The sequence below is a fragment of the Tachypleus tridentatus genome, chromosome 6, assembly GCF_004210375.1.
Source record: "Tachypleus tridentatus isolate NWPU-2018 chromosome 6, ASM421037v1, whole genome shotgun sequence".
Taxonomy (NCBI): Eukaryota; Metazoa; Arthropoda; class Merostomata; order Xiphosura; family Limulidae; genus Tachypleus; species Tachypleus tridentatus.
This window is the reverse complement of record NC_134830.1, coordinates 12,589,606-12,613,150: the sequence shown is the minus strand read 5'-3', so window position 1 is coordinate 12,613,150 and position 23,545 is coordinate 12,589,606. Positions and strand designations below refer to the sequence as shown.

At 32.2% G+C, this 23,545-nt stretch overlaps 3 protein-coding genes across 3 annotated transcripts in view; all 3 read right to left on the bottom strand.

The window, feature by feature from the left end:
* LOC143251937 (E3 ubiquitin-protein ligase TRIM45-like) overlaps positions 1-23,545 on the bottom strand; it is a 73,655-nt gene that overhangs the window by 15,732 nt on the left and 34,378 nt on the right. The window lies entirely within an intron of this gene.
* Positions 1,534-19,115, bottom strand: LOC143254439 (uncharacterized). Its single transcript, XM_076509627.1, has 7 exons — positions 19,097-19,115; positions 15,271-15,482; positions 11,289-11,742; positions 10,841-11,178; positions 10,369-10,466; positions 6,717-6,786; positions 1,534-1,946 (listed from the first exon to the last, which is right to left on the bottom strand). Exons 1-7 carry the CDS (start codon positions 19,113-19,115, stop codon positions 1,659-1,661), a joined length of 1,479 nt encoding a protein of 492 aa, XP_076365742.1. The 3' UTR covers positions 1,534-1,658.
* LOC143251936 (uncharacterized) lies at positions 11,178-21,693 on the bottom strand. Its single transcript, XM_076503311.1, has 4 exons — positions 21,400-21,693; positions 20,466-20,624; positions 19,097-19,352; positions 11,178-12,125 (listed from the first exon to the last, which is right to left on the bottom strand). The coding sequence occupies exons 1-3, from the start codon at positions 21,478-21,480 to the stop codon at positions 19,125-19,127; spliced, it is 468 nt and encodes a 155-aa protein (XP_076359426.1). The 5' UTR covers positions 21,481-21,693; the 3' UTR covers positions 11,178-12,125; positions 19,097-19,124.

Below are 23,545 nucleotides of genomic sequence, written 5' to 3'. Positions count from 1 at the left end.
ATCCAAGGTTCAAAGACAAAGAACCCTGAACGAAATGCCTCTTTGACTGGAAATGCAAGACACCATAGTGGAAGTGGGTAAAGCAATGATAATATTTACAACAGTAAAAGTACTATTATTTTAGAAAATATTTACTCAAGTAAAAAGTAAAAGTACTGAATATATACAGTACTCAAGTAACAATACAGTGAAAAGTATTAGCAAAAGTAAGGACTGAATGCAAAACCTGATAATAATTGGAATGACTCTCTTTCTCTCTACTTCCAGGTAAAAAAAAAAACAACTTTGATAGCCCAAAAAACTAAGTTTTGAAATCTAAGGATTTGTGGGAGACAGAGACATTACATGTTGGGTGGACAATGGTGGTGAAGATGTTATATGAATAACTAATTCTGACTAATGACCTGTTGTGACCATGGATCCATGAATCAAATTAGAATATTTAGAGAAAAAAATACAGACATAGTTTTATTGTGTTTGCAACTGAACATGAAAGTATGACCTTTCATTAGTTGATATTTAAACAGTCACTAATGAAAGTACATTCATCATCAAATGTTGTATTACCTTGTTAAGTGTTTAGGTTGTAAGTTTGTTAAATAAATCATTTTCTAGTTTAATATCTACTGTAGTGTTATCATTATTTTCCAACTTGTAACAATTTTATGTTAGGCTTTATGTCTTGTGGTTTATGTTTTAAACAGCATTTGTTAACATTAAGCCCACCAACTGACCTATTTTGTTTTTACTACAAAATAACTAACCCCAGTCCAGTGTTCTACTTTGTATACATATTTAATAAAGTGGTCATAAGAGTTACTCTCTTGACTGCAATTATCACCAGCTATGTGTGAATATTCAGAAACTTGTTCATAAATCAGTTCACATTTAGAAAATCACTGTCCTTGTTTAAACATTTAACATTTAATTTTCTTCTTATTGATGAAAATGAATTAAATATTATAAGATATTCTGACTGTCATACATATTACTTTCTGATTTTGTTTGTGTAAAATTGCAAAATGTTACTCAAGGGCTATCAACACAAAATGTTAGTTGTCCCTAATTTTGAAATGGTTAACTGGAGGGAAGGTTGCTAGTGACCAGCACTCATAGCCGATTTTAGGGATATTCTTATCAAATGGTAGGATCTGTCCATCATTCTTATTATGCACTCACAGCTCCAAAGTGTGGAGCAGGATATGAATTGTGAATCAACCACTATGCCATGTCTGCCTCTACATTTTGTGACCCATCTGAAAAAATTGTGAACTTATACAATCTTTTTTATTTCAAATCCTTTAGTTATTTTGTGTAAATATGTTAATTGCATATAATGTTGTCATTATGTCATGTGAGTTAGAACAAAATGTAAACTATTTAAACAGAGAATTAACTGAAATTTATTATAAATTATCTAAATGAAATAATAATTTCAAAAGTTACACACAAATAATTAAATATTTCAATCAGGATTTTGGCTAGTGTACACATATAATTTCCACAATGTTTAGAGATAATAAAATATAAATTTATGTACACTTTTTTTATTTCTTGAAACACAAATTTGAAAAGATACATAAAACAAGGACATACAAATAATACAAGTTACAATTTTGTTTAATGACAGAATATGGTGGTCATTCTGTTGCACATACTCAGTTGCTGTTTGAACAGATATATAAAGCTTTCTTCCATCGTTTCACCAGATAATGCATACGATGAAGTGCTATAATAGCATATGCCACAGATCGAAATGATGACACAGGAGACAAAATAGTCTGGTGGTTATCAGTGGGTTCGTCAATAATTTTTGCAAGGAGGGCCATAGTTACAATTTCTGTAGTTTGAAATCCATTTAATAGATTTAGCAAATACTTCTTTTGATAGACCAGTGACCTCCTGTAATTTTCAGCACGTCTGTATTTGCAATAAGCCTTGTAAAACTGTTGAAATGAAGAAAGTGAAATGTTATAAAACACATATTCTTAAATAGAAAAAAAGATTTCTTAACCAATTATTCTTTAATAATTTAAGTTCTGATTTCTTTGGTTTCTTCTCACTTAGATCAATATAATGTTTTCACATTTGAAAACACATTAATTACTTGAAAATTGCTGAATTAAGGGTTGCATTCACTAATGGTTACAAACACGTAACATAGTTCTGTGACTGTTTACCCAAGGAAATGGCAAGCTTATCTCAAAGGTGTCACAAAGTTGCATGAGTAATGTTATCTTGTCTCTCTGAGTAAATGTTATTTGGAACAACTGATGATGTACATAACATTGGATTCTGGTATAATGAACTTTCAGCAAAAAACAGAATTCGTTTTGTTATGTTTCTGAGTAGACATAAAAGAATATCCTTTGTCCAGTGCAACTCATTTTGAAGAAGGTTTCTTTTACCTCAGCAGCCAGTTAAGTCACAGCAGAATTAAAGACTGACCAGTAGGTGAAACACTTAACTACATATATTTTTCACTGTAAATAGACTGTTTGTTCACTTAATTGTGTTACTGTCTTTTATCATCCATGTTTAATGTATTCTGTACATATCATTTCTGGAATTTGCATTTTGTAGACACTTTTAAACTTATCTGCTGAATATCAATGGTTCATACCACATATAAGGAGTAACTCTAACTTGTAATATTTTTCTTGCTACAGCATCTAAAAAAAATTAGGAGCATATAAAAGTATATTTGTGATACTAACGTGTATTTAAAACAACATAAATCTGATGTAGACAATAAAAGGGGACAAAAATTATAAATTGTTACATATAAAGTATATAATTATTTTGGGGCAAAGATATTCTAAATGTAACAATAACTGCTGCATAATAACTAAATGGCAAGTGACATGTAATCAGAAAAAAACTGATTTTTCCTTTTAGAAGAGCTATACCCTGAAAAGATAAAAAGCCTATTTCTTTTTAACAGAAAAATGACTAAATAACAAACAGTTTATAAGATTTGATGGAAGTGTTTTTTTAACCAAAAATTTATATATAGTACTTAAAAGTATAAATGTCGTATATCTCCTACACCCTGATGTAATAAACCACTGTATCTGTTTTGAATTCTTAATATATGCAGTATTCAGGTCCACTGATATCTGGTAAATAAATTAAAAGTATTGACAACATGCATATTCCAGAAATGGTATGTGCAAATTATGTCAAACATAATCATTACAAGAAAAAATCACTAACATGTGAATGGAAAAAGATCTTTATTCACAGTGAAAAATAATATGTTGCTAAGTATTTATCCAGCTACCTGCAACCTTTATATTCTACTCTGACTTCAACTGGCTGCTGAAATAAGGGACATCTTTATTTGTTAGGTGGAAAGCCCAGGGAAAATTTCTTATAAAATCGATAGAAATTGTAGAAGCAAAAATATTAGTTTTCTAAGATACTTTAAGAAAAAATGTACAACATAATTGATGAAAACAGTTTTAACTTTGAAAGATTCCAGTTACATTTCAAAAAAACAAGTAAAGGTTTATTAAAAAAAGCAAATTTATCAAATTATATCACAAAAATATTTTGAAATTTTCTTACATTATGTTACAGTCACACTGTAACAGTCATAAATTAACTGAGATGCTCCTACTTAAACAAACAATTTACAGTTCTTCAATTAGAAAGCATGTGATACACAAAAATATCACTTATATCTAAATAGAAGTTAATTAAAGGTCAATACATACCACATTTATGATATTTGCTAACAAGATTGATACACACAATTTTGTTTCTTCACACAAATATATTTTAATATGCAAAGAAAATTAATAAAACAACATAATTTATAATAACAGTTATTACAAGTGATGATTTACATACAACAGTTTTACAAACTTACAAATACTACTGAGTTTTATATTCAGCCTAGAACTGAATATTTTGTCAATGATTCAGGAAAATAATGAGCAAATTAATTCTGAATTGGTACTGTCACACCTTGCTTAAGCTGACTAGGTTGACCTTATCCCTCTGACTTTTACTGAGGAAGATATTTAATGTCCTTTAAGAAATACTGATGTCTGAAATTAATTCACTGATGTTGAACAGTTTCTAACATTTGAAATCTATGAATTTCCTGGTCCAATTCTGTAGTTTTTCAATTAATAGGTATTAATCACAATTACAGCTTCTGAGGTCTAGAGCACACTAACTGTAGCTGACTAATAATATTCTATTACTGTCTCTCAGATAGTTTTTATATGAATCACACTAGATAATAGAGCATTTCACAAGGTTCAAAGGCAACAGCATTTCACAATACAAATACTGTTGATTCTTATTCTCAAGAATCTTCTACAAATTCAGAGAACAGTCAGGACTTGCTCAATACATATTCAACAATATATGTCACATGCATCAAACTGAAACACACACGTGTATTAAACTTAACACATAATAAATCTGTTACACATGATGAGCAAGAAACTCAGGAAGAAATAGGATGGCATTCCCAGTAGGCACAAAATTTGACTATGATGTCATCACAATTTTACAGTTAGATTGTGATGTCATGCAATAAATAGATAACACCAGAAATTATGTTAACTATGCAATAAAATTGATGGGTCTACAATCACTGGAATAATTTTATCACCTTCCTGACAAGAGGAGTTTACATTAGCAAACCTCTAATCCTTTGGAACCTGCTCACTATTCAAGGGCGAACAAAAAATAGTAGAAAGTGGCTCACATATCCAATCTTTAATATCCTTCAAAACCCTTGGGGAAATGTTCAATGGCCAAGGAGCCTCATCATTTTCCTAAATTTCCCAATTTATAATTAACCAGCTCAAAATTAATTCAGTCATCTTCTTTAAACTTCCATTAGTAAAAACTAAAGAAAAAGCAAAACTAAATAACACAGCCATCTCACAATTATCATATTGTGATAATTTACCATCCTTTACCATCCCTCAAGGGTTTTCCCCTCATTCTGACATTTTGTTTACTTTTAATGTATTTAAATAAATCTTAACTGTTAATTTTTATATTTTCAACTAACCTTTCCTCATACATATTTTTAATGTCCTGAAATCCTGTTTCATTAACTTTCTTTATATTCTATGATCTTCCAAGTTTCCTGTCATACCAATCAATTCAAATTTCTTATATTCATGATGTTTTTCTTTAATTTTAACTCATTTGAGCTAACGTTTTTATAAGAAATGTGTTTATTTTGAATATTTAAAATTTATCTTTAAAAATTTTCCACAAGCAATCAGTCTTTTCATAAAACTCAGTTGCCTAATTCACAACAAATGATTCTTGTTGCATGCCTTCAAAGTTTACAATTTGTGACTAAAATAATATCATTCCTTATATCTATATGTAACAAAATATTGAAATTAATAAGAGCAATGATCACTTGTATTCAAATGTTCCCCAATTTCCACCCTTTCAATTATTTCTATATTTGAAGTCAACAATAAATCTAAAATAACATTGTTTCTGGTCAGTTCCTTGACTAATTGGTGAAGAAACCTATTCTTAACAATTTCCAAAAACCTTCCCCACAAATCATTAAGAGATAATCCTTTTTGGCATTCTGAGAGATGTATATACAAAGTTACTATATTGCAAAAGAAAATACATGTGTGATACAATATACCTTCTTATTTTTATCAACTACAGCATTTCCATTATTCTCATTTTCTGTGGTCTGAAGTAGCTTTTTTGAGTCTGATGACTTCACTCTCAGATTGATGAAGGGATTTCAGGATGTTGGATTGCTCTTTGACCCAACTAGCCCTTTCAATTTCAAGTGAATTGCACCTTCTACAATCCTATAAAGTAAATAAAATACACTGTCAATTGACTAATAAAACAACAGTTTGATAAATGTACCTTCATTCTTATTTTTAAAAATATCAGAAAGTGCAATGTTTTATATGTAAATATAATAATTTTATTTCCTAAGACATTTTATAGAATGAAAACAAAAATTATGCATATATATTTTTTTTTGGTATATAAGCATACCGTACATTCCTATTTTTATTAATAGAGGCATTGTTCAAAAGTTTTATTTGTGCAGATGTGTATAGATTCCATGAAAGACACTGGTGAAGAAGGTCCTTTAACTATTTTTGTTCTAGTAACCTATTCTTCTGTGTCACTAACCTAGAGTAGCACAGTTTATCTTCATCTGGCAAATAAAGCTGCAAGGTTACCTGTATTATGTGATGTTAAGCATACGAGCAGTCAACTGATCTCATTTGATTATGCCCTCCTGATGCTTCATTGGGAATGACAATCAAGTGGGTAGTATTAATTGCTTTGGGTAAGTATGACATTAAACAGTTTATTAAGTAACATGAGATTCATGGAGTAACATCATCTCAACAGAATTAGTCTTACATATGATCTTATCTGAACAAGTAAAATGACTTCAAATTTAACTCTCATTGTGACAAGTAAAATACATTTTCACTAAGTTTATTTCATGTGCACTCAATTAACTAGAGAATAGAGAATTATTTTACAGTAAATATCTCAATGAATCTCCAGTAATTCTGTAGATCTATCTTGTCACTCTTAGTAAACATTTTTGTAAGTGGGATATTTTCACAACTGATTTTGAGAGGACTAACTAATCAGTACAGAAGAAATTAAAACTAATGTTCTTTAAAATGAGATATTAGCATTGTTAATTAAATATATTTAGAGAAAAACTTCATAACTGTTTCTGTTGGTTTCGTTTCATTCAAAGAGGTGACTTGAAGAGTGCTATTGAAGTCTGGAGCAAGAGATCTACCAAGGGAAAAAGAAAAATCTAAGATTTCTTCCTATCCTTTAAAAACATTGACAAATTATAAGTATTCTCCTAGTTAGCATGAAGAGACATGTTAATAACTACCAAAGAATGAAGAAAATAATAACAAATTTCATGGTTGATGACAATCAACAGAATTAATGTTACAATTATATAATTTTTCAAGTTACATATTATGAAAAAGCTGACAGTCTGATAAGAAATATGAAATAATAGTGTTTAGAAAATGTAAGTAGCTGTAAACATTGAAAGCTTATTACTAAAGATATATACAAGTACCAGAAATTTTACATGTAACTAACCAAACAGCTGCAATCCAATTTAGATATATTTATGCTCATTTGCATTAAAATGAGCTGAGGATGGTAATTAATGTTTTTTATATCAGCAGTTTTGTCTAGTCATGGTCACAGCAAGAGAAACCTTAGTTATCATTTGTTTTAATTCTGCATCACAATTAGGCAATGAGATCTCGACACTTGCATTTGATTTACCACAAATATAGCATATACACTGCAGTAGAAACTTAATTTTAAGATATTAATATTATTGTTTCTGAAGAGAATTAATAAAAAGTAAACACTTTCAGTTTGACAAGTTCATAACTTTTGCAATCAATGTGAAATAAGTTACAGGTTTCGAGAAGGTATTTAAATATCTTGCACTATAATAAAAAAACAACACATCCTCATATTTAGTGGGACTTATCAACAATTTATTAAAGAAGATGTAAAATACCAAGCACAAGTAATATTTTAATAATATTACTGTTTACAGTTATTAGACTTGAGTCATATTTTTGCAAATTATAATTACAGTAATAATAATGATAATAAGAGAACATCTTCATATCATACAGCCATAATATTCAGATAATTTACTAGGCCTAGTACAAACACAAAAGGGAAATGACTATCATCTATTAGTTTGGGTTAAATGACCTTATAAATTGATTGCTTCTAATAACTGCTTTGGAAACTGCAAAGAAATGTTTTATAAAATTTAACAATTGTCAAATGACAAGTTATCCAGTAACCAGCTCGCAAAGAGTAATTTATATGAGAATGAACCTTTAGGATATTTCACACACTTACATCTTTTTTTTTGTTTGTTTGTTTACATTTGAGTGTTAAAGTGACAAAAGACAGCATGTGCAAGTCAGGGGTGAGGTTATGCACATGGCTAGTGCTGCAGTTTTTTTAGTTTGTTTTTTATTTAAGTGCAGGATAGCCTAGCATATTTATCATTAAACACAAAACTACACAATGGGCTATATGCAGCAACCAACATAGGTATCAAAATACAGTTTCTAGTGTTGTAAAGTACAGTCTGAAAGGCAGAATATATATAAGATGCCATCAAAGCAGTCTTGAGGGAAACCCCATTTCAACAGAGTGCACAGGGCAGGGGCAAAGAAACCTAACATTATCTGTACCCATCCATATTGTACATTTTAGGTAAATACTCCCCATGAGGCAACAATGGTCACAAGGTGGGTTCCAGCATTATTAGGTAAGGGATAGTAAGATCTAAGAATGTCGAGCAGTGAGCAGGTGAGGAAGTAAAAAAACAAATAACAATACTCATTTCACAAGAGCCTCTGAGCAGGATGGAGAATGGCAGATGGAAGGAGAAAGAAGTACTAAAAATGCCATATGATAGAAGTAATGTAACATATCTGGTCTACATGCTGATCTAAATGGTCTCATCCAGGGTTCAAACAATTATAAGAGACAAGAAAAACCTTGACAAACCTAATGGGAGGTGACATGATAAAATGAACAGTCATGAGAAATGAAGAAATACCATGGTAAGAAGGGGCAGTTCCAGTTAAATAAAGAATAGCTCAAACCAGGCTCAACAACAGTCAGAGTTAAAATGGCTGTATAAAGAAATGGAAGCCAGAATGATGGGAAATAGAAATCCCATTTTCTTTCCATGTAGCTCAAGTTTTAGAGAGAAATGAGAGTTACAGAAATAAAATCAACTGATCTTTGTGATAAAGAGTAAAGGAGGTGTCCAATCCTAAGTCAGTAAATAGAATAAATTGTTATTGAGATGCTTGAAGATGCATAGAATGAGATGTAAGTTAAAAAAAGTCCAGACAAGAAAAAAGCTGAGGGGGTGGGGTGGAGTTTGACAACACAGGGACAGACCATGAGAAAGCATGTTCATGAGCTAAAGACTGTTAGCACAGGGAGTTCATACGTGTTTGGCTGAATTCCACAGGACCTGAGCTGACAGGAAGCACACAAGACAAGTCTTCTACATGAACAATAATTCCCAACCCTATGAAAGGGATAAAAGAATGAGGAACAGGACAGAGGACAAATCTGTGCAACTCCTGAAAAAGGGTAATTGTTACAGAATTTGTTGTTGGGTACGGAAGAAAATGAAAAAAAGACAAGCAGCTTCAAAATGAAATTTCAAAGAGTCTTGAACACCTTGAAAGATCTTGCAACCAACTAAATTCCTGAAACAAAGAAACCACAGTAACAAAGCAGTAAAATGGATCAAGATTAAAGTGTGGAACAAGTAGGAAAGAGCATCCCATAAAAACTGTTGAGGTCCTAATAGACAGACTTTGAGAGAAGGTGAAGAAAAGACAAGTAGCAAAGGAGTTACATGATGGCAAAATGAAGACAAAGAGACTGAAGATAAATAAAACATAAAATAGAGCACCCCGAATAAGAAGACATTCTCGGGATTAAGGCTCAAGAACAACAAGAGTACCAAAAGCAGAGAGAACAATAAAAGTACTGAAGATGAAGAGGCTAAAACTGATATGGAGAGCCCATTAGTTGGACAGAAAATCATCAGTATGAACACCAATGTTTGGGGAAGGATAGGAGAAAAGAAAGTCAGAAGAAGAAATGGGAAAAAACAAAGTCACATACCTGAGTAATTATAGACGTAAAGAAAAAAAGACAGAAGTAGTGAGACACAAGACGACCAAACACCTGATGTGAAATGATGACAACATCGTTGACAAACAAAGTGTCTCTTGTTAACAATGAAACAGCAGGAGAAGAATCCTGGAGTGTTAGGGCCATTGGATATTGTAGAAACATCAATCTTTAAATCCATGGTGTGTGTGTGGGGGGGGAAACTGAAGGTAATTGCCCAAAATTTCAATACTGCAAAATTTGAAAGCATCATAATATAAACACTAGCAGTGCAGAAGAAAGAATATGGACTACTGTGCATAGATAACGATACATTTGTGGAAGGTTAGAGTCTACACATGTAGCTTTTCTGAATTAAAACGTTTATATGATGTACTTTACAGATGTCGTGAGGGAATAAAAATATTATATTTAAACTACTGATAAAAATAATGTTCTGTAGTCAATATAACTAATATTTACAAGTTAGAACATAATGAATTTTGGTCATACATTTTATTCAATAACTTTGCATGTTTGGTTTTGTAAACAAATATTTTCAGAGTAAGTGCAACTGTGCGTGCTTATAATTTTTTGCAGCAATTTTTCTGTCTTTAAAAATCACAAGTAGGTTTTGTAAGAAAGAAAGAAAAAATATATACACACACAATATACCTATTTGTACTTGGACTTCTGAAGTTTTCAATATCAGGGGGTGTTGAAAACAGATAAGATATTCCACCTCCACTGGAGATCAACATTTCTTTAAGGTTCTTTGTAAAGTTGAAAACAAACTTTCTATTAAAACTGTAGCAGAGATGTATGACTTAACTTATATAACACTCCAAAAACCATGAAAGGACAAATAATGTACTAGAAGCCATTGGTAAAATTAAATGTCCTTTTTGCTCTGTTATAAACAGAAAACTAAAATAATATGCAAAGTGCAAAGCTACAACACAAACATATTTCAAGTTTTCAGTTTTTTAAAATAATAGTTTAAAAATCATTGAACATAAAACAGAATAAAGAAGAGCTCTTATTAAGTAACAGATAAAAGTGCATGCAAGTATAAACTTGTCGTGTTCACTCTTAGAATTTGGTTTAAAATTTTTTAATATCATTAGCAACCTTAAGCTTTCCATACCTCATTCTTTTCTTTTGATTCCACAGCCAACTGTAACTGGGTTACTTTCACACATTCTGTTTCAAGAGCTTGTAACAGAGCTGTAGAGTAAGCTTTTTCTTTTTCATAAGCTTCTCTGTTGGTAAGACAAAAACTTTTATATTCTTCTAAAAACTGTTCACGAAGCTTTTCCACTTCTTGTTTCAACTGCTCAACATATTTTTGTTTGAGCTTTTGCTTTTCACCACTTATGATGCTCTTACATTCCTCTTGAAATTTTAAAAGTTCAAAACTATTTGTATCATTCAATGAATGCTTTTCATATTCAAGGGACTCTGAAACAGCATGCCCTGACTTTTCTTCACAAAAAACTTGAGATTATTTATTATATTTTCAAGAGATTTTTCACTGACCTTTTTCAGTTCATTTGTTTCTTCAATATGTGCTTTTTTCATTATTTGTTTCTCACGTTCAAACTGTCTATTAAGGTTTTCTTTGATTGCTTCAATTTCTTCAGCATGAAGTTTCTGAAGTTCAGATTTTTCAACTTCCCAGTGTCTCCTCAGATCTTCTGCCAATCTCTGAAACTGTTCGTGGTGAGCCATCTGTACAGCAGATATATCATTCTGGAACTTAATGTTTAATTCATTTACTTCATTTTGATGACTAATATTAAGTGAATGACATTCAAATTTGAGCTTCTTTTCAAAGTCTTCCTGCAAAAGCTTGATACTTTCTTTATTATCCTTTTGAACAATCTCTCTTGCACGAAGAAAGTCATTTTTTAAAGACAAAATATGTTCTTGGTGGCAGTCATTTAATTGTTTTCTAAAGCTTTCAAGATTTTTAGTTTGTTGTCTTTCTGAGGCCTGAAGTTCATCATAATGTAATTTTTGTAAAGTTTGTTTCTCATCAGCATGCAACTGTTGCAATATTCCAATTTTCTGCTTATATGAATTTTCAATCTTTTTTTCTATCTTCACCTTTTTCTGTTTTAAACTGGTGTTTTAAATCTTTTTCCATTTCACACATTTTAGTCTTGTATCTCTGTTCTATATCACTTTTTTCTTTCTCAAACTTTTGTTTGAGGTCAAATTCCCAGTTCTTTCATTTTCTGCATAAATTCTTTGCTGATATTTTGGCACTCTTCATCCATTTTGTTTTTCCAAATGTTTTCTGTATTTTTCAACTGCTGTTGACAAATTATTTCATTTTCAGCAATTTGTTTCACTAATACAGTATTTATGAGGTCAGGTGTTACTGCTTTACTTTCTTCTACATACTTCTTGAAGGATGATATACTTTCCTGGATAGTACCAATGATGCATAATAATAAAAAGATCACATTAAAAGCCAGTAGTAAAGAATACTTTTAATATAAATATCTATATATAGCATGATTCAGGCAATACCTATAATTCCTGAAAATAATTTTTCTATTTCCTTCATGCAAAATTTGTTTATTCAACAGATCAAGAAATTAAGATATTTAATCTAATTTTTTCAATCTTGATTACTTAATATGACTCATCACTTAGAAATATTTTCTAAATCTACAGATACATTTGCAAAAGTACACTCTTTATCAAAGTTTCCTGAGGTAATAAGATGTTTGTGGCACAGAGTGTCCAAAATAAATTAATATTAATTATTTTTTGACAAATGAATTGTTTCTTTATTCCACAACTCCAAGAAACACTTGGTTTGTTACAAAGAGATACCTTCAAACAGGATGGAACACCACCCCATGTTGCTTGAATTGTTAAAGATTTTAAGTGAAACTTTTCAGTGTTGGACTGGTAGAGGAAAACCTATCAAACAGCCCTCTTGGACACACAATTGAACCCCTTTAAATTTTCACCTTTGAAATATTTTTAAAACATAAGTCTACCGTAACAAATCAAAAGACCTTGAAAACTGAAACATCAGATTTGTGAAGTTATCTTATCCATCCCTACTGCTGTGTTGGAAAATTTCTCAGAATTTGAAAGCAGAATTAAATTAATTTTAGAGAATAATTGAAGACTTGTAAAAGTACATTACCAATTAAAACTAAACTTTACAAGCCTAGTGCTTGTCTTTATATCCAATTGTTATCTTAAATAACAATAAAGCATTCAACCGTTTTTTTTTGGTATATTCATTTTCAGACACCCGTATATGTATATCTTAAGTGTATTTTTGCTTACATCAAAATGTATAAAACTACTTATTACTATCTGAAGAATGACTACAATGGCTGTGGATTTCATCTTTAAACAACATTCTGTTTGTAATGGGAGTTTACTTTGGTCTCCATAAAAAATACGTTCTTTTCATGTTAGGTATGCACACCTGCCTATCTACTATTCTTAGTTTTAGTTTGAAAGAAACTTCAGCCAGATTTTTGTTTGGATTTGTTTTCTATTATTTCAGCAAGAAAGGTACCTTGTCTATCAACCAGTGACTGGAATATAACATCAATTTAGTTTTAACAGTTATCACAATAATTATAGAGGATGTGGAACCTGTGCTCTACCAAGGACTCTGCAATAGTTTAACTGCATTTTGTACATTTTTAAAAGAAAATTAATCCTAATTTATTCAACCAGAATATTGGCAAGAATGGGCAGGGTCCATTTTATTTCTACTCATGATAGTCCATGAGTGGTGGTCAATAATAACAATGTAATACCATGTGGTAGGTTTCTAGATGGCCTTATAAAACACCCCACTTCAACAGAATCTACCTGGGCAACACTTATCACAGAATGAGATCCAGTGAAAACAGAGATATTGGGCTAAAAAAATATATGATTGAGAAAAATACTCCATTCTCGTTATAGTCTAATAGATGCATTAAAAATAGATTCATGTGGTATTTGAAAACACTCAGAAGAAGAAACTGCCAGATCAGGTAAGTAATAAGATAGGAAAGTATTAATAATAGTCTACATACTATCCCAGAGGATAGTCTTCCAGAGGATGATTAAGTTAGGTGGCTAATAACTTTGAGATATTATTAACCTGATCATGTGACATGAAGATTCCTTTGCAGTAATGATAATCCATTTCAGGCTATGTGATTCAATATGATAAACCACCTCGTTAGGGTAATGGGAAATAGAAGGATCTAATGAATGAACAATCAGTTCCTGGTACCTCAGAATGAGTTATTACAAGCTACTAAATACCTGAGGGCCCGTACAAGACATAACAAATGGTCATGATCAGAGCAGTAATAAAGGTGAGAAACAGCTGATAAATGGATTAGTGAAAAGGATATTTTCTCTTTCCTGCTTACCAGAGTCTTGTGAAGAAAAGACCGACAGGAGTCAAGAAGTACAAATGTGGCATGATAGAGTTCTATGTATATAGACTGCAAACAATTCTGAGAGATAATGTCCACAAGCATAATTTTAAAAAAAAGTGAAACAAAGAAAACAAAGGTAAGAGCTGAAAAGAAATTGAGAAAATGTATGTAAAACAACTGTAAAATTAAATTATGTAATTAAAAATGTCATTTGGGCTGAAGAATACTAAAGGATTTTAGCAAACCTGATAGAGCTCAGGATTCAAAAGCCTTCCAAACATTAAGAATAACTAAAAACAGTGGATAAGGATGCCTTATATGAAGCCACAGTTGATGAAGCAAGACCCTTCTCAAATACTCAACTCATAAAACAAGATATGGTAAATACTTTTGGGTGAAGAGGTTTGAAGTTCCTTTTAATACCACATTTATGATAAATATTCCATTTCTATTGATAAACGATTGTGGTTGGCAAATGGAGATGTACAGTTAAATACAGAGAAACCTTAGAAGTTAAATCCATATGCTGGGTAAAAAAACTATAACTTCCAAGCATGAAGACTGAGTTTCTGACCATGTAGATGGAAAATGACTGTTCATGGTTGTCTCAACAGATACTGCCAGTGCAGAAATGATGGAGGTACACATTCATGCAGATACTGAAAACGTAGAAACAATGCTTGATTGAGCTGGCCAATATGGTGCAACCAAGAGAAGATGACAGAGAGTAGAATGAATCAATAGCCAAATTGAGGGAAAGATGTACAGTTGAAATCCTTTTCAGTCCTGAATGAATGTAACAACTGCCAATGCTTGAGGATGAGGTACTGGAAACCACAATAACTCCAGTTGAGAATTTCAATAAGTTACAATCTTCTCTCCAAGTACCATCGAAGTTCTGACCTTGAAGATAAGCTACCCTATCACTGAAGAGATGCATCTGTGAACAGATGGATCTAGGGAGGAGGTTGTGGAATGAATGCTTCAATATTTATGTTGTTGTGATCCAACCACCATTTGTAATCAATGAAGTTGCTCTTGGATAAGGAGACAGGATAATACAAAGAATAAGAATGCATGACCCACTGTTCATGCAGAAACTACTAAAAGGATCTCATATGTGTCCATCCCAAAAAAATGAGAGGCTTGAGAAGAATACCCTCATCTCCAAAAGTGAGAGAACCATCTCTGCAGTAAAAGAAAGATACACAAGTGAAAGCCTGATGGCTCTTTCCATGACTTGAAGCCTCACAGGAATTGGTTGTGCATGACTCAAGTGAGCATTGAAAAACACATCCAAATGCACGAGATATTGTGTCAGTGACCAAACAGATTTCTCCAGTCTAATAAAGAAGCCTGCTTCTGTGGCATCTGAAAGGAGAATGTGAGAGTGTTTTAAGCTAATTGAAGGGATGGAGCCAGTTGTCCATATAATGATGTGTGCACAGCCCCAAGGAATGCAGGTGATGAGAAAATGCTCAAACAACTTTGCAGAAGACATAAGGTGCTGATGCAAAACCAAATGCCAGAGACCTGAACTGCAGCATCTGACCCTTGTGCATGAACCTGAGAAACTTTTGTGAAGATTCTATCTATAACATAAAAGAGAAGCAGATATACCTGCACTAGCTAACACTGACCATGAGTAACAAATAAGGAGAGGGATTAGCACCATAAACACTTGGATACAACCTTTAAAAAATCCTAAAATAAAACTACTTTAATATGTTACTAAGACTTAAAACTAATTACACTTCTTCTGTACAAGAACATATTAATAAAACTTTTGTATGTTGTTTTCATACTGTAAGTCTATATAAATTACTTTCTCCATCAAATAATAATGAAATGACTTCTTATCCCTTATTGTTTCTCACAGTTGAGTCATTGGAGTTCTCCTGTTACATATTATTATTTATCCTGGAAGAGTTTCCAATTTATTATGTTATGTATGTTGCATATTACAATTTTAAAAATATGCTGGAAATTTTAACTTAGAAGTAGTCAATAAAATGTTAATATGTATCAAATTTATTATACTTGCCAACAACATTGATACACAAAATTTTCCTTCTTAACACAAATATATATTTATACACAAAAAACAATACAATTTAAAATAATGATTATTACAAAAGTTTACAAACTCGCAAACAATATTCAGTCTTTTATCTGGTCTGGAATTGAATAGTTTATCGACAGTCTAAGACCATGAAGGACAAATTACTTTTATGTTGATGGACAAATAAACTTCACTTGATGAAAATGCTCGCTAGCTCTTTACTTGTTTGGCCTAAAGCAGTTTACAAGCTTTCCTTTCACAAAGGAAGACAACAGAGATATCTATTGTCTTCATAGAAATACTAACCTCAAAGTTAATTCTCTGAAGTTGAATGGTTCATAATGTTCAAAGTCTATAAATGTTCTTGACCACATTCTGTAGTTTTCCAATTAATAAGTGTCAATGGCAATTATAACTTCTGAATCTCATAGCATACTGACTACAGCTGGCCAATAATATTCTATTACTGTGTCTCAGCTGGCATTTATACCAATTAGGCAAGATTCTAGAACATTCAACAACATTCCAAGACACACTAGTACTATAATAAAACATGTATTGTTGATTCTTGCTCTTGAGAATCTTCTACAAATTTATAGGAGAAGCAAGACTTGCACAATATACATCACATGCATCAAACTGAAACAAACACAGGTTTTAAAATAAATGTGTAATGGTAAATCCATTACATATCCTTCTTTTAGAGAATTAAAAATTGATATTACACAATTTTTTAACTAAAATATTTGATATACATATACATAAGAAGTAACCATACGGAACTTTCTCCAGTTGATTCTTTCGGGGTGCACGTTTAAATAGTGATTTGAACTTTGGATCCTTTTCTTGCTCAACGACAAGTTTACTTCCAGCTGAGCTTCACAGGTGAACCAGATCTCTTATGTTTTTCACTGTCATTCATTAAGTAATTGTCCCACTGATAATTAATTGATCACTGTTTTTCAGCTAGATAACCATTTTGAATTTGGCAACAACTCTTCCCCCAGCCAAATCTTTTTCCAACAATAGTGATACACCCTAAATTGGGAGAGTAGGTTTTACTCCATCAACAAATGGTCCTGAAACTAGGTCTGATGCTAATAAATGTTATAAAAGGAACATCAACAAAGCCAACCTCAATACCCTGAGCAATAACAGACTCACCAGTGGCAAAACTCAAATTTAAAGCCAATACACCCTCTAAGAATAATGACTGAGTAACTCCAGTATCATTTAAAATACATGTGGGTATAAGATTAGCAGTATCCTATGCCAAATACACAGAACCAACAGACACAAAACACTTATATTTCTCCATAACTACATAAGCCTTTCTGTTAGTGACCAAATCAACAACATCAGGTGATCTGGAGAAACCATATCAATACATGGACGTGAACATACTGAATGCTGCTTTCTTTTCATTTTTATTTTTCAAACTGCCAAAATCAAACATGACAGGATTTTTACAGAAATGGCAGAGAGACCTTGATGATTCTGTGTGTCTGAAGAATTTGAATTAGAGAAGTTGGAATTTGTTTTAAAATTCTCAACCTTAGTGAATTGAAGAGGTACAGGTTTTTACTGAGCTGGAAGGAACTTCTTTTCATGAAAACTGGTATTATGTGTATAAGTGTAATCACTGGAAAGAGCAGCTGCTTCTTATAGTGTTTCAACTTTCTTTTCATTAAAGTAAGTTTTCAGGTCATCACTAGTACAGCATTTAAATTCTGCAATTAAACATAGTTGTCTTAATTTCTAAAACTTTGTTGCCAAAATGCACAATATTACATCATCAATCAAAATAATTATCTTTTCATGGGCAAACTCCACAGAGGTTTGATTATCTTGCTTGTGGTAACTTCAACTTTTGACAACAAGCTCCTTTACTAACTTGTATGCTTTGAGAATAGCTTCTTTAATCTTATCATAATTAGTGCAATCTTGTGGAGTGGCATATGCTTCTTGTGCTTTACCAGTCAAAACACTCTGTAACAATAATGATCACTTTTTGGTGGGTTATTCCATGGCTTGGGCAATGTTGTAAAAACATTGGAAGCATTTTTCAACTTCATTTTCAGACACCAGGGTATTCGTCTGATGCTTCCCCAAACAAAATATCATCAGACTAATATTTCAACAATATGCTTTTTAGTTCATTTTTTCTCATGGTATTTTAACTTCTAATTCTCTGATTTTGGTAATTTCAAGCAATTATCTTTTGTTATGTTTTCTCATTGTTCGAAGAAGGGTGATTCAAGAAAACCTTGATAATCGGACATGATATAATCTTGTTGGCACTAATAAATATAAATTGAATTAGGATTTTTATTTTAATTTAGAACAAATATTGTCTCTGATTCAGTTCCTAGACAAGCATCCATATTATGTTACATGTCATAATTTATCTAAGATGAGTCTAATTTATTATGCTATATACATTATATATTATGATTTGAAATAGCTGGAAATTTTGATTATGAAGTTACTTAAATGTTCCATGTATCAAATTTATGAAACTTACCAACAAGATTGACACATACAATTTTCTTTCTTATGACAAATTTTGTTTAATATAAAAAAAAGTAAATAATACTGACTGACATTGAACTGAATATCTCAGTAATAACTCATTCAATCTGACACTTATACAGTACTCTTATTTCTATAAAATACAAGAAACGTCTAGATTTCAAGGTTGCCTTAACTTTCATGAACTTCTAGATATTACATCGTCATGATATCATAACAAATTCCTTCTAAAATACTAAAGATGTATATATGTAAACCATCTCTCATAATCATGTACTGATTTTTTACATAAAAGTTGAAATTCCTAAACACCTGTATTATTAGATTATTAATTTCACAATAGGTCATACAGAAATACAGTGAAAACTGCAGTAAAGATAACAAAATGTACCTGGGAGTTTCTCATACATTCTACTTCTTCAAGGAGAGTGTTGATTTGAATTTGAAGCTGGGCATTCTCCTTTTTTCATCTCTGCAAGGTCACCATCCTTTTGAATTATTTGGGCACTAAGCTGGAAAATTTTGTGTTGATATGATTCATAACTTTTCTGATGGTCTTTCAATTCCACTTCTTTTTTAGCCATTACTCTGTCCTTCTTTAGTAGATAACTTTGTTTATCTTCTAAAGTTCCTTGTAACTCTTTGATCTTATAATGCAAAAAATATAAGAAACATGTATATCAGCACTTTGTGAGTATCATAAAAATAGTGTACAGTATGCTATGAAAAATATGTATTTTGTTAACAGGAAACATTTTCAAAGTTAACTGGAGAGCCCCACAAACAGCTGAAAATGCCAAATCCGGACATGCTGTATCATGTTTAAAGATTTTCAAAAAATGAATTTAACCATTTTTTAATTACACAAAAGACTGGAAGTTGTTAAGCATTTTTTTGCCAATGTTGTGTTGGCTGATGAAGCACATTTCACTCATTCTGAAATTGTCAACACATCCAACTGTATTATCTGGTTAGAAACTAATCCATATGTAATATGGGTGAAGCAATGAATGTGATGTTACTTTTTCTGATCTCTGATAACTTCACTTAACTAGGTGTTCATAACTTCTCCCCATATGGGTTATAACAAGTCCAACCTGTCTCCTTATATTTCTTTTGTAATTATACACAACAAGACTGGAGTAAAGCCCTCTATGGATGTTATACACTCTACCATTCTCTGAGTGCTGCTTTAATGCTGTACCCTATGGTATCATGCATTACTAGCTTACCTGTCTGCAAACTTGTCAGTTTAATGTTGGTTAAATGAACTGCACTGCAATCAAAAGAGCCATTTATACCAATTAGAAATAAATCAAAGTGGAACCTCTGGTGACAACATGACACTTACTTCCACGTAATACTCATTATAACCCTATATAATTTCAACTCCCAATACCATGCTATTTGTGAAATATGTGCTGAACTGTGACACTTTCTTTGTAATCACCTTGAACTCCAATAAATGACTTTTACATGCACACTTAGTGCAGATTACTCATAACAAATTATAGCATATTATGTATCTAGCTGCTGTTGTCTGTTTCATTAAAACAATAACAAAAGGCAAACACAGTTCAAACAAACATGTCAATGCACTGTAGTAAGGTTAAAATGCATTTTAACTGATTTTCAGTAAAAGCTAGATGAAAGTATGATCTTGTATTGTACAAAGATCTATATACTGATACAAATTAAAGAATGTGTGCTACAAGTCTAAAGTTACACCAATGACAAAAAAAAAAATTCTCGAATCACACCATGTTAGCACTTTGAACCACATTGGGCTTCATTTCTGCAAATTCTTCTCTCAACTGGTGTATTTGTTCACGTAATTTATCAATTCCCTCATCTTTTTCTCTCAAATACATCTTGGCATAACGAGAGAGAGATGTATTCTCTCCTCTGGGGTCTGTAGCCTGAAAATTAAACAATGGAAACACTTATAGTATACATATATTATTCTTAATTCTAGACCAAATGTCAGAGATTGCTATGAGCCAATGGCAAAAGTCATATATTTTAAAATCTTGTTGAATTCTATGAGTATATAACACTGTCATTAGATTTTCAGCCACAGTCAGAATTCTATGCTCCCTTTAAAGTTCCAAAAAATATTAATTAAATTTCTTTACATATATATATATATACAAGTTGAATATCAGTTAAAATTTAAATCATCAACACAATCATCTAAAAAAAATTTACTATTGCAACAAAGACAGAACATGGTCAAGAAGAAGTTTGGGAAACATTTCTTTTCCATAAATAAAAATTATATATAAAAAACATTCACTAATTTATACTATTATTGTTGGGGCCTGTAATGGCCAAGCGCATTGAGGCATGCGACTCGTAATCTGAGGGTCGCGCGTTTGAATCCCCGTCGCGCCAAACATCCTCGCCCTTTCAGCCGTGGGGGCGTTATAATGTGACAGTCAATCCCACTATTCGTTGGTAAAAGAGTAGCCCAAGAGTTGGCGATGGGTGGTAATGACTAGCTACCCTCCCTCTAGTCTTATACTGCTAAATTAGGGACAGCTAGCACGGATAGCCCTCGAGTAGCTTTGTGCGAAATTCAAAACAACGAAACTGTTATAGTTTATGGCAAAATATGGAATGGTCAAGCATGTTGGCTACTTCTTTTGAAATTAATATAAATCAGACATAATTTTGTGAATCACACACACTTACGTTAGAATGTTCACTATAACCTTTTGGAACAAGCCATCTCGTTAGCTGGTTAGTTTGGCGTTTAATAATGACATGAGCCATGTTAAGCCTAATTTCTGGAATGGTGTAAATTTAAAGCTCAATATATTACAAAATAATAGGCTCAGTAAAACTTTTGATTTATTAAAAACGTGCGAAGGATGGTAATGTTTGTAATATGATCAACAGTTTTCTTTTTTCTTTTAAACTGAAACTAATATTTTTTTGATTTTCTGGAAATTATCACGAGCGAGCAGTCACATTTAAATCACATTCATCAAAGCCGTTATAAACGTTCTATGTTGCTAAGCAACCGCATATTATAAAATATAACAATACGATAAGTGTTGTAGCCAAACAAATGTAGCTAGGAACTCCCAATATTTTACTAAATCTAAAAGAAAAATTTATATACTTTTTAAAATTAACAAATGATTAAGTAATCTGCTTTTAAACACCTTTTTTATAATTCTTATAACCATGATATTTTTAAATTAATTTTACTAAAATTAATTCAAATAAAATATAGTTACGTTACATGCAATAAAACCTAAATAACAAGTAATTAGAAAAAATGAATCAACAATAGCTTGTTGAATCAGCCCTCGGTGGGCTGAGCAGATAGCCCTTGTGGCTTTCCTATACGAAAACACACACATTGTTGTTTTGAAATAAGCACAAAGTTACACAATCGGCTGTCTGTGCTCTGCTCATCGCGGGTATTGAAACGCGGTTTTAGCGTTGTAAGTCCACAAACATACCACTGAGACACTCAGGGCTTTTATCAGTTTAAATTACTCACGCTTAAATTACAATATTGAAGTTTTTTGTTTTTTTTGGAATTTCGCACAGAGCTTCTCGAGGGCTATCTGTGCTAGCAGTCCCTAATTTTGCAGTGTAAGACTAGAGGAAGGCAGCTCGTCATCACCACCCACCGCCAACCCTTGGGCTACTCTTTTATCAACGAATAGTGGTATTGACCGTCACATTATAACGCCCGCACGGCTGGAAGGCGTTTAGCGCGACGCGGGCGCGAACCCGCGACACTTGATTACAAGTCGCACGCCCTACGCGCTCGGCCATGCCAGTGATGAAGTAGATCCCAATGTATTTTTCGATTCGCTACTTTCATGTTTTCTAAAATACACGTCATTAGTGATGCTGGAAAGATAAAAAAAATAAATAACTTGAACCTCATGTACTATGACTATTGGGGTGGAATGCATGCAGTTTGTTTGATTTAGATCGAATATTGTAGACCTTCCCACTACTCTAAATTAATTTAGGTGTTTGAATAACATTATTTCGCAGACAAACAGATTGTTTTAAATGTTTAAATTCTCTTCCGAAACGTGAAGTTGAGTGAAGCTAAAAAGAAAGGTGATAGACAGCTTAATTTATTCTTTGATTCACTACTCTTACAGCAACATACTAGTTTCTGTCATCAACGTTTCAGCACTAAACGATTAGAAGCCCGGCATGGCCAAGCGTGTTCAGGCGTGCGACTCGTAATCTGAGGGTCGCGGGTTTGCATCCCCGTTGCGCCAAACATGTTCGCCCTTTGAGCCGTTGGGACATTATAATTTTCGGTCAGTCCCACTATTCGTTGGTAAAAGAGTAGCCCAAGAGTTGGTGGTGGGTGGTGATGACTAGCTGCCTTCCCTCTTGTCTTACACTGCTAAATTAGGGACGGCTAACACAGATAGCCCCTGAGTAGCTTTGTGCGAAATGCAAAAGTAAACAAACAAACTTTTAGCGTTAGTAAAAAACATCATACTTACCGTTAAGTAATAGGGGTGTAAGTATTTAGTAATTTTAGAATGTGTTGAATATCATATATTCAAAGATGTCACTACATTATAACAAGCTAGAAACAGAACCGTATGTACAGAAATATGATATCGTAACTGTTTCATACAACATTATCTTACAACGTAGCATACTGCAAAGCAGCACTACATATACCATCGATCCAGTTTGCAATCAGAAGCCTAATTTAAAGACCAGCATTTTTGTTTTTTATGTTTTGCTTTATTTCAAAGAATTATGATGTTGATTTTGATGGTGGAAAACAAGAGAAAACAAACGTAAACCTGATTTCCTGTGAAAATCTGTCTTTATTATATTT